This window comes from Rattus rattus, chromosome 3 (assembly GCF_011064425.1).
Source record: "Rattus rattus isolate New Zealand chromosome 3, Rrattus_CSIRO_v1, whole genome shotgun sequence".
NCBI classification, from domain to species: Eukaryota; Metazoa; Chordata; class Mammalia; order Rodentia; family Muridae; genus Rattus; species Rattus rattus.
The window spans coordinates 771,957-790,800 of NC_046156.1; the positions used below are offsets into that span (position 1 = coordinate 771,957).

Sequence of the window (18,844 nt, forward strand, 5' to 3'; positions counted from 1 at the left end):
TAGAAATTCAGAAATGATATATGTAATTACCAGGGAGACTAAAATGTAAGACTAATGGTCTTTCTGTGTATGTGTCTCTGTGTCTGACTGTCTGACTATCTCTGCCCGGTCTTCACTCTCTCACCCCCAGTAGGTCTTTGTGAGCATAGTGTGTGTGTGTGTGTGTGTGTGTGTGTGTGTGTGTGTGTGTGTGTGTGTGTGTGTGTGTACATGTGCCTACTATATATGAGGGATTCATTGTTCATTGTACTGGGTCTTTTGTCTTTTGGGAGTTCAAGCAAAGAAAAATTCACCTAATTTTGTTACACAGGTGATCTCAGCAGCTTTACACAGATGTGAACTGTAAGATACTGTGTCTTCATGCTAACCCCTTAAGAAAGAATATGGTTGGGGCAAGTACAATATAGACCCTCTATTGTCATGATAAGTATTCTTGTGGTAGTCTTTAAAGTTGTATTCAAAGGTATTTTCAAAGGTACATTCAAAGGTCTTAATATATACTCCAAATATGTCATTTGACATGTCGTCATTAAAAGGGTCAAGATATTTCCCATTATTTCCAAAAAAGGACCATACATGGGCAGGAGATGTGATCTGACCTCCACACATGCTTGTTAAAGAAGTTAAAACCACAACTAAAATCCCTTTAATACTTTCCTTCTTTCATCCCATAAACAAATTATACCTACAAAACAGGAATATAAATGGACCAACACATCAATGGATATGACTAACCTGAAGCAGAACAAATAGCACACATGAGTTATAACAAAGAAAAGAAATATTGACTTCAATCAAAAAAAGAACATAGGGAATCAGTGAGATCTTACTGAAACTGAAATGGGGGAACACCCACTGAATTACAGCACCAAATAATGATGATTTCCAGGAAGAGGACATTTCACATTTGTAGGGCCCCAGTCCAGCTAGTCATACACTGATTTGCATTTTGTTAGGAAATTCTTGGACCTGCCCCTTACCAGTCAGTTCTTCTCCCACTGGACTGGCCTGTCAGACTTATAAAGTGATCCTTGGCGGCATGTCTGCAGACTCCTATTACTGAAGTCCTGTTCTAGTTTGGTGAACCTGGTGAGTGACATTTCTTGATTATGTCTGTCTTTATGTTTTATTCATCTTTCTGAAATGAGTTTTTGGGAGTACGTATCATGAACTCAGTTTTGATCTTGGGATGAAAGGTACATACCTAGTAGTCAAAAATTTAGCCATGGATGCAATAGACCACTGTGATAAGTGACTTTTCCCTTTTATTTGATAGTTCGTTGAATGGAGTATATTTCTCTTTTATATGCATATTTTGGTATAGATTGAAAGTCCATATACCTTGGCAGTTATTAGAGCCTGAGATTTTCGTGATCTGTCTTTTATTGTCCAACCTCAAAAAACCTGTTGGGAGATACACATAATGAGGGGGACAGAAACTGGTTTTGTAATTTCTCAGGGCACCAACACTTGTGGTTGCCTGTACTGAAGCTGATTCTTTGTGAATTCATGACGTGTTTCATTGAAATAAAATAATTCTGAAAAAAAAGCATGAGACAAAGGAGGATTTACCAAGACTACTCCAGGAGATGGAAATGCCAAGGAAAAAATGGAAATGGCAGGAAATCCTAAAACAAGTGTTATAGAATAATGTTCATTTCTAGAGAGGGGGAGGGGTACCTGATATTTCAAGTTTCAATCAGTCTTCTTTGAATTGATTAGCCCCTAACACTGTCATGAAATTGTTTTCAGACTCTGAAACTCCAGCAGTATGTCTTACCAACAGCAGCAGTGCAAGCAGCCCTGCCAGCCTCCTCCTGTGTGCCCACCTCCAAAGTGCCCAGAGCCTTGTCCTCCTCCAAAGTGCCCAGAGCCTTGTCCTCCTCCAAAGTGCCCAGAGCCCTGTCCTCCTCCAAAGTGCCCAGAGCCTTGTCCTCCTCCCTCATACCAGCAGAAATGCCCTCCTGTGCAACCTCCTCCACCCTGCCAGCAGAAGTGCCCACCCAAGAGCAAGTGATGGCTTCAGAAGAATTCAGGACCAAGAATAAAGAAGGAATCCATCTAAATTACTTCCAGAGCAACACCTCCATCTGCCATGCATGCAAAGCATTCTTCTCCACATTTCACCCTTCATGTGCCTGTGTTGTCCCCTTTCAGGGAAGATGTTTCCCTGAAGTTTTCCTGCTTTTGCTCTCAAGTGACTGCTGAGAGTGATCTGTTCTCAGTGGTTCAGTGTCCCACATGCTCAGAGGGTAGAGCAGCTGCTGTCTAGTCTGTGTACTCAGAAGATGTTTTTCAAAACTGTCAGTCACCTTAGTAATTGTGTTGTCCCTGTGATTTCATTTCCCGAATAAAGCACAGTCTGATTAATGGTATTCATGTGTCCCTTTCTGAAACACTCTATTACCTGCCTGACATGCTTATGTTCCTTTATTTGTATTCACTGATCCCAAGGTCATTCTCCCGCAATCAAGTTTTGACTGATATTGGACCATATCAAATTTTACATAGTGTTTGTTGATTTGCTTGAGAGACACATTCTTTTATTCTGCACAACTAAATGTCTCCTTGGTCACTTGCTAACGTAGAAAGAGTATCTGATATTTCAAAATGTGTGTGCCGCTTTGCACATGCTTCTACATTCTCCTAACTCCCCCATATGTTTGCTCTTCATTGACCCCTTCCTCTGACCTAATAGTTACATATTTACATCAATTATCATAGTTATGTTTTTCTACATCTCTAATTTAGACAACTATGCCAACCTGATATTTTCAAATGTCCTTATATTTCTTAACATGATAAAATGCAGTTCATTCAGCTTTCTAAAAATGCCATATCATTGTTTGTTATTACTGACTATTATTTCACTACATATACATGCCACATTTTTTAAAACCATTCATTCATTAGTAAGCAACTAGGTTTATTATTTATCTTGAATCTAAGGAGTTGGTACTAACATACAGATAGGCATGCAGGCATGTCTATTTTATGCACTATTGGACTTTTTAAATATGAACATAAGTGATGATGGTGTTCATATAATATGAATCATATGATAGTTTTGCTTTAGTGTTATTTCTTTGGAAGACTCCACACTGATATCCATATATGTTGGGTTCATCTACTTTCACAGTCTGAGAATTTGCATCCCTTTTTGACCACTTTTCTGTCAGGTCCTGCTATTATGTTGATGGTTCTCTTCTTACACAGGTATGATGATTCTGGTATTATTTTTGTTTTTGTTTCTCCACCTCTGCTACCTACCAGCTTCGTTTCACAGTCCATAAAAGCTAAAGAATCATCTTCTCAGTGTGCCTCACTGCTGCAGGTATTTTAAGAGCTCATCTGGTTTCACAGGTAAACAAATCAGTGGTTCCCATGTTAATTTAGAATTGTCAATACTGAAGATATTTAACATTTATATTTATGTACTGAAATCACAGGTCAACTAAGGTCATGTCATGTGACAACTAAGTCCTTTCCTAGACTGACATGAAAATGTAAATGGAACTAAAGGCTGTTAGCTTGTAGTAAATGGATTTTAAACCACAGTTTCACTGCAACCACCATGGTTATCTGTTCAGCTACAAGAACCTTGAGGACAAGTGTGAGTCTCCATGATTTTTAGGAGTCTTTTTTGGTTCATTCCCTCAAAGCACAGTCAGGTTCTTCAAGGTAGCTTTTCAAAAGGTAATATTGAGTGAAAGTTTTCATGGGAATGACTAAAACCATGAAGTTTTGTTTGTTTCTCCAATGATTCTTTAGTGACATTCCAGTATATTTTTTTTGAAATAGCATGTGGCGAATGCCAGGCATCTTGTCAATATAGAAAAAAATATTATAATGTCAAAGTGAGAAGAAGTCATCTACTCTCCTATGTCCCTGCTTGAGACAAACATATTTTATGGAACTAAAGAGCTGCATATCCACTTCTATCAAGGTATAGATTTACACATAGTGCAGAGAAACCTCTCTTATGGAAGCTGTTAGTGGACGTTTGTTTTCTGTTTCCCCAAAATAGGCTGGTCAGTCACATCTTTAGGAGCAGTGCAAACTCACCTCTTGGTGTCCAGTATTGGTTTACTGTGCTTTATTATTTGATGTTTTGTTTCCACTCCACTATCAAAGCATTTAGACTCATGTGGATGTTGACGTCATTATTCTTCTAAGCACAGCAGTCCTGGTAAATATACAAACATGCAGAGACTCTGGCAGCATACACAGGACCTGGACAGGTCTATGTCTAATGGGGTATCTCCAATTGATAACAACTTGCAAATAAACAATACAATTTCTCTAGTACAGTCGTAATGGGTATACAAACTATTCAAGTCCAGGACCCTTAGCCAGCTGTAGATGTCCAACACAAATAGAAGTCAAAAGAATTTGGGGACTTTTTTCTTTTGTTAATCCACAGGTCCTTTGCTTATATATGTTTACAAATTTGTATTTGTTTTACATTTTTAATGACATTTCTGTATTGTCCAATATGTGTGTTTCTATATCTCTGTGTGTTTCCTGTGGCTTTCCTTTGGGTCTTTGTTTTTCTGGTCATTTGCTTAGTGCTATTCATTTTCTTTGTTTTTAAATCTCGTTTTGTTACCTTCTGTTTTACTTTGTAAATACCTGTGGTGGGAAGGTATAGAACTTCTGGAATGAGTTGAGGAGTCAGAACCATAATCAAATATTATTGCATGGAAACTACCTATTTTCAAGAAGCTTAAAATAAAAATAAACTACATCCCCCAAATCAAATAAAGTATTATTAAATGTAATAATGTACGGGTGAAGTGATTCTAGCCACAGAATCCGAGGTCTGCATAGAACCTCCTGTTTCTTGTTCTTATTTTTTGCATATGTTATTGTACAATCTTGATTCTTTTCATGCAGTATTTTCTTAATGGAATAGGATATACTGCAGTAAAATATAAAGTTAAATGAAAACTCAAAAACATTTAATCTTGATGTTCAGTTCTATAATTTGATTCATAAAAAAAACTTAGAAAACCGGGATCTCCAGGACAAGAGAGAGACCTGGTAAAAGGAAGGTGCCCAAGAATCAATGGAGGTGACCTTAGCTGTGAATCATGACATTGAGGATATGGAACCTGAAGAGACTACTTCCTGTACCCAGGCAGGAAGCCCAGTGGAGTGATAGAGACACCAATCTACCCACAAACCTTTTCATCCAAAATTTAACCTGTCTAAATAAATTGCATGCACAGGGGACAGAGTAGAGACTGAGGGAATAAATAAGTGGTCCACCTTGAGACCTATCTCATGAGCATGCACTAGTCTCTGACACTAGTTTATTATTGGATATTTTAAAATTTGCATTTCCTGATCAAAGAAGCTTCTCCTTGCTGTAGATTATTAACACAGAGACCATCAAATTATCATGGTACAGAGAAAAAGGGAAGAAAGGCACAGAGGGTACATAAGGAGAGATGTTGGGGGATAGCTCTATGGTAATTCTACTGATCCAGGAACATAAGAGATCTTTCTATCTTCTGATATCTTCTTCCATTTATTTCTTCAAAGAGGTAAATTCTTACCATAGAGGTCTTTTATTTGCTTGGTTAGAGTTACACCAAAATATTGTATATTATTTTGAAGGTTGTTATTGCTGATTTTCTCAAAGTAACAGCACTTGGTTTTGTTGATTCTTCATGGTTTTTGTTTGTTTGTTTGTTTGGTTGGTTGGTTGTTTCTAATTGACTAAGTTCAGCCCTAAGTCTATTTCCTGTTGTTTATTCCTCTTGTGTGTGTTTACTTCCTTTTGTTCTAGAACTTGCAGGTGTGCTGTTGCATTCCTCCTATAAATCTCTCCAGGTTCTTTATGAAGGCACTTAGTGCTATGGATTTTCCTTTCGTCATTGCTTTCGTCATCTCATAAATTTGCATATTTTATGCCTTCATTTTCATTGCATTCTAGAAAGGCTTTCTTTCTTTCTTCCCTGACCAAGTGACCACTGAGTAGATAGGTCCATAAATATGTTCTGTTTCCATGAGTATAGGGGGCTTCTGTTGTTTCTGTTATTATTGAAGACCATATTTAATCCATGATTGTCTGATAGGGTGAAGGTATTTTTTCAATCTTGTATCTACTGAAGCTTGCTATGAGTCAGATTATATGGTCAGTTTTAGAAAAAGCTCTCTGAGGTGCTGAGAAGAAGGTATATTCTTTTGGTTTTGTGTGAAAGGATCTATAGAAATCTTTCAGATCCATTTGGTTCATAACATGTTAGCATCATTGTTTGTTTATTTTGTGTGTTGATTACCTGTCAATTGTTGCTAGTGGGGTGTTGAAGATCCCCATTATTACATGTGGTTCAATGTATAATTTTAGATTTAGTAAATTTTCTTTCACAAATGAGGATGCCCCTGCATTTGGAGACTAGAAGTTCAGAATTCTGATATCAACTTGGTGGATTTTTCCTTTAATTAGTATGAATTTTCCTCCCCACTTCTTTTGATATTTTATTAGATATCACAATGGTTATACCAGCTTGGTTCTTGGGTCCATTTACTTGAAGATCTTTTTTCCAGCTCTTTACTCTGAGGTATTATTTATCTTTATACCTGGGGTGCGTTTCTTATATACAGCAGAATGGCATATCCAGTCTGTTAGCCAGTGTCTCTTTATTTGTGAATTGAGTCCACTGATGGTGACAAATATTAATGACAAATGATTATTTTTTCCTGTTGTTTTGACGTTGGTGGTAGTACTATTGTTTTGGTTTTTCTGTCATATGGTTGAGTTCTTGTATTTTCTTGGTGTAGTTATTCTCCTTGTGTTAGAATTTTCCTTCAAGTATCATCTATAGGGCTGTATTAGTTGAAAGACATTATTTACATTTGGTTTTGTCATGAAATTCCTTGATTTTTCCATAATAATTGAGATTTTGTCTGGATATAGTAGTCTGAACTGGTATGTGTGGGTCACTTTGGGTCTATAAGATATCAGACCAGGATCTTCTGGGTTTTAGAGTCTCTGTTAATAACTCTAAGATCAAGAATCAACAAATGGGACCTCATAAAACTACAAAGCTTCTATAAGGCAAAGGACACTGTCATTAGGACACAACAGGTTGGGAAAAGATCTTTAATCTTTGGGTTGTGATGGTCAGATTGCACTAACATTTATTGATTTATGCTTTTGAACTTGCCTTTTTCTGTCTGGTTGTCTCTTGTATTGGTTAGCCTGGTTATACCTGAGAGTAAAGCCTCTGGAACTGGTTGTTCCAGATAGTTGCAGGTCTCTCAAAATGCAAGCAGAGCTGTGAGCTAGAATGTGGGGTACAGAGTCTTTATTGCAGGAGCAGATGTGAACCAGAATGAAGATGGAGCTCCCATCGAGTAGAACAGAGCTCACCACTGCTGGACTTGTTGGTTCCAGCATATGGATACATTGAAGCATGGGTGTCTCACCTGGATATCCTGGACTGGGGCAAACCTCCTGGGTGGCAGGTGAAGTTCTGGGGTAAGGAACAGTGTGTTGTTCCAACATTGGCAGTGGGATCCTTGTACCTTTTTCAAAAGATATTCAGTGTTAGTAATCTCTCTCCATATTTCCTGATATACCCTGCCCTCACATCTCTCACACAAATATTTGTTTTCCTTTTCTACTGTGGTCTTTGTCTCTTTAAACTTTTCTAAGTGGGCTATACTCAATAAAACTTCAGATGTAACTAATGTTGTGTCCTATGGCTCCATAATCACAATACAGTTGGTTATTTTGTAATTTGGCATAAGAGCTACTAGATATTTGTCTAAGGAAGATACTATTGGTGTGATATGCAAATATAGAAAGTATTAAGCCTCCTACTGACCTGGCTCTTTGTTATATGTACTAACTTTTTTGAGCAATCTTATGGTCATAAATTACTCAGCACCTGGCCCCGGGTACAGAACTGATGACTCTTTCCCATTAGGGACAAGGACAATGACATTCTCAGCTAAATTCTTCCTTACTGTCAGAGGCATTGACAGTCATAGGAAACTCACATACATCACTGAACCTGAATCAATGTCTGGGTGCTTCTCCAAACAGAGTTGGGACTAATTGAGGCTTCGTTTTACCTTCCTCATTTTAATCTTTCTTCTTCAATTATAATGTTCCGTAAAGCTTTAATGATTGCTTTATTAAGATGAGGAAATACTAGCAACAATGTAATGCAAGGCATTCTTGGAGCTACTCTGAAAGGAGAGTTCCACCTGGTGTTTACAGCACTGTTGTCAATGGTAAGATGTCAGCACCTTTAGTGCAGAGCACACAGGTGGAGACTGTGATTCTGTTCATGAAAGAAAGAATTGCAGAAAATGTCAGGCTCCAACTAGTTAAGCAGATGGCTTAATCCAGCCTTACCTGTTATGGAAGGCAGATGCTATTATTACTTTTTTCTTATTAATTTGTTCCAGAAAAATATTTAAACTCTGGGAGGAGAAAAAAATGGATACAGATTGCCAGAGGTGGACATGGAATCACAAATGATGTTTCTTCTACTTTTTCCTTCTTATGGCATAGTGAGAAATTGTATAAGAAATGCAATGATATAAGTAAATATATCAGTGTGCTCCAAAGTGGCAAAAACCTGACATGGGTAGTTTCAAATCCAGGGAAGATGAGGAAGAGAAAATGATATGGTAGTCAAAGAGAAAATAATTGTATAGAAACCAGCTAGAAGATGCTTCAGTTTCCACAGCTGCCAATAGTTACTGAAAATGTGGGAAATGTAAGGATCTCTGACTCAGAACCCTTCAGCAGTGAAGATGCTCAAGAAGAGTGATGTCCTTCTTTGTATAGTACTGGCTTAGCCATTTATGTATAATTAGCATTTTGTTTAGGATATTATTAGACATGCTCATCCAAAGCAGTCTTATGAAGAAGCTCTTGGATGCATAAATGCAACAAGACTTCACCTCAAGCACAAAACTACTTCTGAAAACTCTGAATTCCGAAATGTCTGAATTTGTCCTTGCTCAGCTCCTGTTTATGCACTCATGTTGGTGAAACTTCATGCACATAGTGTGTGAAATTACTAGCAGAAACAGTCTCATAGCAAACTACCTGATCCTCTGACTTTGACAGGCTTTTTTCTTTTTTTCTCATTTTCCCTGAAATTTCTCTTAGCCATAGAAAGGGGGAGATATTTTGTAGATGTATCTATTGGAACCATAATAAAAAATTTGCATTTTGATGGGTTTTTGTTTTCTACAATAGTCTTTCTGTTGGGAATAGCCATCTCCTTCATGGGGAACAAGTGCTATACTTACCTGTGGGTATAAGAACAGATATTTAGAATGTACTTAGAGAGTAAAGTAGCTTATAGGTTCTTCTCCAATGTCCTTAATTTCACCTGTCATGGGAACTTCAGTAGGTTTCCAGTATAATGCATTTTTCCCCTCTTGTTGAGAGGATCTTATATCCAATACAATCAAGACTTGCTGATTACTGTAAATGTATGCTTGTCACTACTGCACCCTTGGGTTTATTGAGCCACACTTGTTGTTGTTTTGGTTTAACCAGTCTTATCTGGTTAGGGTTGTTGGTTGTTCCCTTTCTTTGTAAGGTTGAATAGTGTCTTTAACAGCAATAAACATACTATACTGGATGGAAGAAAAACAATGAGGCCTCCATTCTACACAGAGACTACAAAGAACAAAGGAACACTGAGAGTGGTGGAAATACTCTTACCCAGGGAAGGCGGCTATCCAATATCAAATGGTCAGCTCTGAAAACATACATACAAGTTACATTATGCATACTGAATAAGTTATATGCAGGAATACACACACACACACACACACACACACACATATATATACATATATTTATGTAACAGATATTAATGAAAAATAGGGCATGAATTAGAAAAGAAGCAAGAAGGGATAGATAGGAAGGACTGTACAGAAGAAGGGAAAGGGCAAACTGAAAAATAATACATAAACAAACTACAAAGAAACCCAGGAATGAAACATTCTATAAAAAAAGTTTTGAGGCAATGGCTGCACATGTTATTAAAAAAATATAGTGTATTCAAATATAAATGGTTAAGATTTTCAGCCTTTCCCAACTTCCTGTCCTCCTGTGTTGATGAAATATGATTTCCTGGCCTCCTATGCTAGTCTACTCACCATCCTTCTACAATGTCTTCCCAACCAGGCAGAACCACATACCTTTTGAAACTGAAAGAAAAAATGATCACATCCTCCTCAAACTTTGCTTTTAATCATTGTATTTTTAATCACAAAACAATAAAAAGTAATAGAATATATATTTAGAAGTTGCATTCACATTGTTTCAATTCATCTAACAAGAGAATTAAGAACTTAAATTTGCCTTGGTCTTATGTCTTATCCAAACACGAGCTTTTGAGTGTGTTCACAATACCAAGTATGATATATGCACACACATATATATATGTGTGTGTGTGTGTGTGTGTGTGTGTGTGTGTGTGTGTGTGTGTGTGTGTGTGTGTGTGTGTGATGGAAAGTGTTTCCAGGCTAATCATAAAGTGATTGGGTTAGTATCACAACAGTCATGGCACTGTTGCCCAAGCGGGTATATTTTGACTAGGAGAGTGGTACTAAAGTTTCTGGGTACACAGCGAGGTAAGACTATTGATGCCTTTTCTCATTCAGCCTAAGTAGCATCTTCTAAGCACTATGAAAGTTAAATTGTCAGGGAGGAGGTGTCTAACACAGCTATATCCTGATTTCTTAAGCAACCAATATGCAAGATGTCTTCAGCTATTCAAACATTTCACCCCAGGTATTTCCCATGTCTACTTTCATATTTTCTGTGTTCTACTCTCTACCCTCACCCCTTTTAAGGCAACCACTTCCCAATAGTCTCTTTGTAGACTTCTGGCTTTTCCAGGAGTTCTAAGCTAAATGCAACAACTAGAGATTAGAGACCGCATGCATAAAAACAAAACAAGACAAACAAACAAACAAACAACATCGGGCACTTGCTTTCTCATGTCCAGGTTTCTTCACTACATTATTTCTAGTTTCATTCATTTACCTAATAATTTTACAGTTATACTGTTGCTTATAGATAAATAATATTCTATCATGTAATAAATTAGATGTTGTAAAAACAGGCTGATTCTATAGTAAAGCAATTGTGAATAGAGGTAGCAAATATCTTAATAGTAGACTATAAATGTTTTTTGGTGAATGCACTGGAAAGTACTAGATGAGTCAGAATTAATCTAGTTTTTTGGGGAATCATCACACAGATTTTCACTGACTGCACCAGTATTTATACCTGCCAACGTACATAAGTGTTTATTATTTTGTTCTCTTCTTCATTAGCACTTGTTGCTTGATTTCTTATTTGTTTGTTTATTTATTTATTTATTTACTTACATTTCAAATGTTGACTCCCTCCTCTTCCTCCCGCCTAAAGTTCTTCATCTCTTTGCCTCTGAGAGGGTGTAACACCCTAATCCCTGTGCATTCCACTTCCCTGAACATCAAATCTTTACAGGATTAGGTATATCTTTTCTTGATTTCTTTTTTTTTCCCATCTTTATTAACTTGGGTATTTATTACTAACATTTCAATTGTTATTCCATTTCCCACTTTCCAGGACAACATCCCCCTAACCCCTTCATCTCCCCTTCTATATGGGTGTTCCACTCCCCCTCCTCCCAACATTACTGCCCTCCCCCAAACAATCACGTTCACTGGGGGTTCAGTCTTGGTAGGACCAAGGGCTTTCCCTTCCACTGGTGATCTTACTAGGATAATCATTGCTACTTATGCATTTGAAGCCCAGGGTCAGTCCATGTATAGTCTTTGGGTAGTGGCTTAGTCCCTGGAAGCTCTGGTTGGTTGGCGTTATTGTTCATATGGGGTCTCAAGCCCCTTCAAACTCTTTCAGTCCTTTTTCTGATTCCTTCAATGGGGGTCCCATTCTCAGTTCAGTAGTTTGCTGCTGGCATTCGCCTATGAATTTGCATATTCTGGCTGTGTCCCTCAGGAGAGATCTACATTCAGTAGCTGTCAGCCTGCACTTTTTTACTTAATCCATCTTATCTAGTTTGGTGGTTGTATATGTATGGGTCACATCTGGGGCAGGCTCTTAATGGGTGTTCCTTCTGCATCTGTTCTAAGCTTTGCCTCCCTATTCCCTCCCAAGGGTATTCTTGTTCCCCTTATAAAGAAGGAGTGAAGCATTTGCATTTTGGTCATCCTTCTTGAGTTTCATGTGTTCTATGCATCTAGGGTAATTCAAGCATTTGGGCTAATAGCCATTTATCAATATGTACATACCATGTGTGTTTTTCTGTGATTGGATTACCTCCTCAGGATGATATTTTCCAGTTCCATCCATTGCCTATGAATTGCGTAAAGTCATTGTTTTTAAAAACTGAGTACTATTCCATTAGGTAGATGTACCACATTATCTGTATCCATTCCTCTGTTGAAGGGCATCTGGGTTCTTTCCAGCTTCTGGCTATTATAAATAAAGCTGCTATGAGTGTAGTAGAGCATGTGTCTTTGTTATATGTTGGGGCATCTTTTGGGTATATGCCCAAGAGAGGTATAGCTGGGTCCTCAGGTATTTCAATATCCAACTTTCCGAGGAACCTCCAGACTGATTTCCAGAATGGTTGTACCAGTCTGCAATCCCACCAACAATGGAGGAGTGTTCCTCTTTCTCCACATCCTTGCCAGCATTTGCTGTCACCTGGGTTTTTGATCTTAGCCATTCCAACTGATGTGAGTTGGAATCTCAGGGTTGTTTTGATTTGCATTTCCCTTATGACTAAAGATGTTGAACATTTCTTTAGGTGTTTCTTAGCATTTTCGCATTCCTCAGCTGTGTGGGATTCTTTGTTTAGCACTCACCCCATTTTTTAATAGGGTGATTTATCTCCCTGCAGTCTAATTTCATGAGTTCTTTGTATATTTTGGATATAAGCCCTCTATCAGTTGTAGGATTGGTAAAGATCTTTTCCCAATCTGTTGGTTGCCATTTTGTCCTAACAACAGTGTCCTTTGCCTTACAGGAGCTTTGCAGTTTTATGAGATCCCATTTGTCGACTCTTGATCTTAGAGCATAATTGGTGTTTTGTTCAGGAAATTTTCTCCAGTGCCCATGTGTTCGAGATTCTTCCCCATTTTTTCTTCTACTAGTTTGAGTGTATCTGGTTTGATGTGGAGGTCCTTAATCCATGTGGACTTAAGCTTTGTACAAGGTGATAAGAATGGATCAATCTGCATTCTTCTACACGCTGACCTCCAGTTGAACCAGCACCATTTGCTATCTTTTCTCCATTGGATGGTTTTGGTTCCTTTGTCAAAAATCAAGTGACCATAGGTGTGTGGGTTCCTTTCTGGGTTTTCAATTCTATTCCACTGGTCTATCTGTCTGTCTCTGTACCAATACCATGCAGTTTTTATCACTATTGCTCTGTAATACTGCTTGAGTTCAGGGATAGTGATTCCCAGGAAGTCCTTTTATTGTTGAGGATAGTTTTAGCTATCCTGGGTTTTTTGTTATTCCAGATGAATTTTCAAATTGTTCTGTCTAACTCTTTGATGAATTGACTTGGTATTTTGATGGGGATTGCACTGAAACTGTAGATCACTTTTGGTAAAATGGCCATTTTTACTATGTTAATCCTGCCAATCCATGAGCAAGGGAGCTCTTTCTATCTCCTGAGATTTTCAATTTCTTTCTTCAGAGGCTTGAAGTTCTTATCCTACAGATCTTTCACTTGCTTGGTTAAGGCCACACTGAGGTATTTTATATTATTTGGGACTATTATGAGGGGTGTCATTTCCCTAATTTCTTTCTCGGCTTGTTTCTCTTTTCTGTAGATGAAGGCTACTGATGTATTTGAGTTAATTTTATACCCAGCCACTGTGCTGAAGGTGTTTATTAGGTTTAGTAGTTCTCTGGTGGATCTTTTGGGATCACTCAAATATACTATCATATCATCTGCAAATAGTGATATTTTGACTTCTTCTTTTCCAATCTATATCCTTTTGATCTCCATTTGTTATCTGATTGCTCTAACTAGAACTTCAAGAACTATATTGAATAAGCCTTGTCTAGTCCCTGATTTTAGTGGGACTGCTTCAAGTTTCTCTCCATTTAGTTTAATATTAGCTTCTGGTTTGCTGTATATGGCCTTTACTATGTTTAGGTATGGGCCTTGAATTCCTATTCTTTCCAGGACTTTTACCATGAAGGGGTGTTGAACCTTGTTAAATGCTTTCTCAGCATCTAATGAAATGATCATGTGGATTTTATCTTTCAGTTTGTTTATATAGTGGATTACATTGATGGTTTTCCGTGTATTAAATCATCCCTGCATGTCTGGGATGAAGCCTACTTGATCATGATGGATGATTGTTTTGATGTGCTCTTGGATTTAGTTTGCAAGAATTGGGTATTTTTGGATCGATATTCATAAGGGAAATTGGTCCGAAGTTCTCTTTCTTTGTTGGGTCTTTGTATGCTTTAGGTATAAGAGTAATTGTGGCTTCATAGAAGGAAGTCGGTAGTGCTCCATCTGTTTCAATTTTGTGGAATAATTTGGGTAGTATTGGTATGAGGTCTTCTATGAAGGTCTGATAGAATTCTGCACTAAACCCATCTGGACCTGGGCTCTTTTTGGTTGGTAGACTGTTAATGAGTGCTTCTATTTCTTTAGTAGTTAGGGGGTTGTTTAAATGGTTTATCTGTTCCTGATTTAACTTTGGTAACTGGTATCTGTCTAGGAAATTGTCCATTTCCTGCAGATTTTCAAGTTTTGTTGAATATAGGCTTTTTGTAGTAGGATCTGATGATTTTTTGAATTTCCTCTGATTATGTAGTTATGTCTCCCTTTTCTTTTCTGATTTTCTTAATTTGGACACACTCTCTGTGTCCTCTCGTTAGTCTGGCTAAGGGTTTATCTATTTTGTTGATTTTCTCAAAGAACCAGGTTTTGGTTCTGTTGATTTAATGATATCTGTTCTAACAAGTCTGAGATAGAATCTCAAATTTATCTACTAATTTTTTTATTTGTTTATCTACATTTCACATGTTATCCACTTCCTGGTTTCCCCTCTGAAAACTCCCCATTTCATGCACTCCCCAGCCCCTGCCTCCATGATGGTGCTCTCCCACCCATCCAATCACTCCTGCCCCACTGAATTAGTATTCTCCTATGCTGGGGCATCAAGCCTTCACAGGACTAAGGGCTTCCCCTTCCATTGATACCAGACAAAGATATCCTCTGGTACATATGTAGCTGGAGCCATGGGTCCCTCCATGTGTACTCTTTAGTTTGTGGTTTAGTCCCTGGGAGCTCTAGGGGTTCTAGTTGGTTGATATTGTTGTTCCTCCTATGGGTTGCAAATCCCTTCAGATCCTCAGTCCTTCCCGAACTCCTCTATTGGGTTCCCCATGTTTGTTCCAATGGTTGGCTGCAACCTCAAATTTAGATCTGCATTTTCTCTATGGGTAATGTTGTTGAACACTGTTAGAAATACTTATCATACATCAATATTTATTCCTTTGGAAATTCTCATTTTATATTTGTAGATATTTTTGATTATTGTAGGTATTATTGTAGGTGTTTTGTTGATATTTGATTAATTTTATTTATTATTTATTTATTAAGTTTTTTGAGACAGAATTCCTCTGTATAATCTGTGTAGTACCTACTGTCCTTGAACTTGCTCTGTAGATCAGGATGGCCTAGAACTTAGAGAGCCTCCTGCCTATGTCTCCCAAGTATTGGCATTAAAGGTTTGCACTACCACAGCTTGGCTTTAATGTTATTTCTTACATTATAGTTTGATTTTTAAATTATGGTTTTAATTGAAACAAAATTACATAACCTAATCACTATCTTTATTCCAACCCAGTCTCTTCTGGCTAAGTTCCTTATACTATATTGCATCTGCTTTCCCTAACCCCTGCAAGTTGCCAGCCTCCTTTTGGTAACTAGTATCTGTCTAGGAAATTGTCCAGTTCCTGCAGATTTTCATTTTTTATTGAATATAGGCTTTTGTAGTAGGATCTGATGATTTTTTGAATTTCCTCTGATTCTGTAGTTATGTCTCCCTTTTCATTTCTGATTTTGTTAATTTGGACACACTCTCGTTAGTCTGGCTAAGGGTTTATCTATCTGTGAGATCAACTACTTAGAGATGTAATATGAGTGAAATCACACAGTATTTGTTTTCCTCTTTTTGACTAACCAGTTTACAGAACATAGTTCTATCCATAGTTATTACAGCTTAGACTCTGTCTTTTACATGCTCATATAGTGTTATGTGGTGTATATTCTCATCATATTTTTTACCTGTAATCTGTAGACATATTTGGCATGGATTGTATTTAGGACAGAAACTAGAAGCCAGAAGGAACTTTTAGAAAATGGTTGTGTATATTTCTTATTCTTTTAGCAATATACTTAAAAATAAAGTATTTATCAGGCTGGAATACAGTTAATAATAACTTGAAAATTTTGATGATACTGTATAAAAATTCAGACATTTTAAACAGTGTCTTTAAAAGCATATATATTTATTTGATTTTGGTTCAAAATTTTGTATAATCAAAAATGGCCTTTTCAAATACTATCTAATGAATTTAAAATTGCAAAACAATAATGTTTTATTTTGTCAGTATTTATTTGACAGTAATTAAAGTAAACCTTAGAAAAACAGGAGTGATACATATAGCTACATGGGATGGAGGTTAAGCTCTAAGACTCATGGTCTTTCTGTGTATGTGTCTCTGTTTCTCTTTGTCTGCCTCAGATCCTGCCCCCTTGCCACCATCTCTCTCTGTTTGTGTGCATGTGTGTGCGGGCGTGCTTGCATGTGTGTGTGTGTGTGTGTGTTTGTGTGTGCATGTGTTAACCACCTAAATTTGTGCTACTATCATGACAAGCAGTCTTGTGATTATCTTCAAAAGTGAGTTCAAATATATATCTGAAATATGTCATTTGACACGCAGTCCTGAAGAATGTCATAAGACCAAAAACAATTAGTATTCACTAAAAAAGGCATATACAATTTTCCGATATTCAGAAAAAAAAAAACATTGTCAGGAAGGAGACATGAATTGACTCTAGGCACAGGGTTTTCATACATGAAGCTAAAACCACAAAATTTTTTTAATACTTTCTTTCAGTCTATAGGCAAATTATATTAAAAAAAAAAGAAGAAGAAGTGAGCAAAGGCAACAGAGACTATTAATAAGCTAAAGTAGAACAAATAAAATACATAATTTAGGACATATGAGAGTTGTAACAGAGGAAAAAATAACATTGGCTACAATCACAAAAGAGCACATAGGCAACCAGTTAGATCTTACTGAAACTTAAAACAGGGAAGGACTCACTGAGTCACAGCTCTCAACAGTGATGATGTCCAGGAACAGGACGTTTCCCATTTTGTAGAGTCTCAGTCAAACCAGTCATGAGTGGATTTGCATTTTGGTTTGGAAATTTTGGGACCTGCCCACTCTCAGTCATCTCTGCCTCCACTGGGATAACCAGCCAGTTCTATAAATTGGTCCTTTGACTGTATGACTGCAGATTCCGGATAGTCACATCCTAGACTACTTTGGAGAACCTGGTGAGTATCTTTTCTTGAGTTGGTCTGTCATTTTGTTCTTTGCATGTGCTGTAGTCAATTTTGACAGAGTAAGTGTCTTGAGCTCAGCTTTGGTTATGGGATGAATGGGACCTACCTAGCAGTAAGAAAATTCACAGTGGATACAACAGTCAAGGGTGACACATGGCTTTCCTTTACATATAATAACTTGTAGAACACAGAATATTTCTCTTTTATGTACATCATTTGGTGTACTTTGAAAGGCTATATACCTAAGTAGGTATTACAACCTAAGACTTTCTTCAGCTGTCCTTTACTCTCCAATCCCAGACACCCTGCTGGGGTAATACATGTAATGAAGAGGACAGGAACTGGTGCTGTTATTTTTCAGGGCAGCAGTACTTGTGACAGCCTGTCTTAAAGGTGTTCTCTTGTGTAAACAGCATTACTTGTTTCTTTGACAAAATACTTTATCTTGGGAGAAGGAATGAAACACAGGATCATTTCGCAAGGCTGCTGCAAAAGAGTGCTGACAAGAAAGAGAAAAGCCAGAAAGTCCTAAAATAGGAGTTGGGAAATGATGTTGATGTTCAGAGGGACAAGTTCAGTTGATAATTCATAGCTCCATCTCTCTTCTCTGAGTTTCTCACCCCTGAACACCCTCATGTAATCTCTTTCAGATCCTGAGACTCCAGCACTATGTCTTATCAACAGCAGCAGTGCAAGCAGCCTTGCCAGCCTCCTCCTGTGTGCCCACCTCCAAAGTGCCCAGAGCCATGTCCTCCTCCAAAGTGCCCTGAGCCTTGTCCTCCTCCAAAGTGCCCAGAACCTTGTCCTCCTCCAAAGTGTCCAGAGCCTTGCCCTGAGCCATGTCCCCCTCCCTCATACCAGCAGAAATGCCCTCCTGTGCAACCTCCTCCACCCTGCCAGCAGAAGTGCCCACCCAAGAGCAAGTGAGGACTTCAGCACTCATCAGGAGAAGGGAAGAGAAGAGAATCTGTCTCATGTACTTGCAAAGGAACACCTTCCCCTTCCCTCCATAGTCTTTCATGAATGCACAGGAATCTTCTAAACTTTTCCCTCTCCATGTGCCTGTGATGACCCCTTACACAGAAGATTTCCTGCTTTTGGTATCAAGAGCCTGATGAAAATGATCTCTCCTAAGTGATTATGTGTTCCAGATACTCAGTGGGAAATGTAGCTCTTATCTACCCTGTGCACTCAGAAGATGTTTCTCAAGATGTCAGTCACCTTAATT

At 37.9% G+C, this 18,844-nt stretch overlaps 2 protein-coding genes across 2 annotated transcripts; both read left to right on the forward strand.

The window, feature by feature from the left end:
* Positions 1-1,771: 1,771 nt before the first annotated feature.
* On the forward strand, positions 1,772-2,017 carry LOC116896115 (small proline-rich protein 2I-like). The gene has a single exon (XM_032897079.1). It carries the CDS (start codon positions 1,772-1,774, stop codon positions 2,015-2,017), a length of 246 nt encoding a protein of 81 aa, XP_032752970.1.
* Positions 2,018-18,285: 16,268 nt separating this feature from the next.
* LOC116896113 (small proline-rich protein 2D) lies at positions 18,286-18,543 on the forward strand. The gene has a single exon (XM_032897077.1). The coding sequence runs from the start codon at positions 18,286-18,288 to the stop codon at positions 18,541-18,543; it is 258 nt and encodes an 85-aa protein (XP_032752968.1).
* The last annotated feature ends 301 nt before the right edge of the window (positions 18,544-18,844 follow it).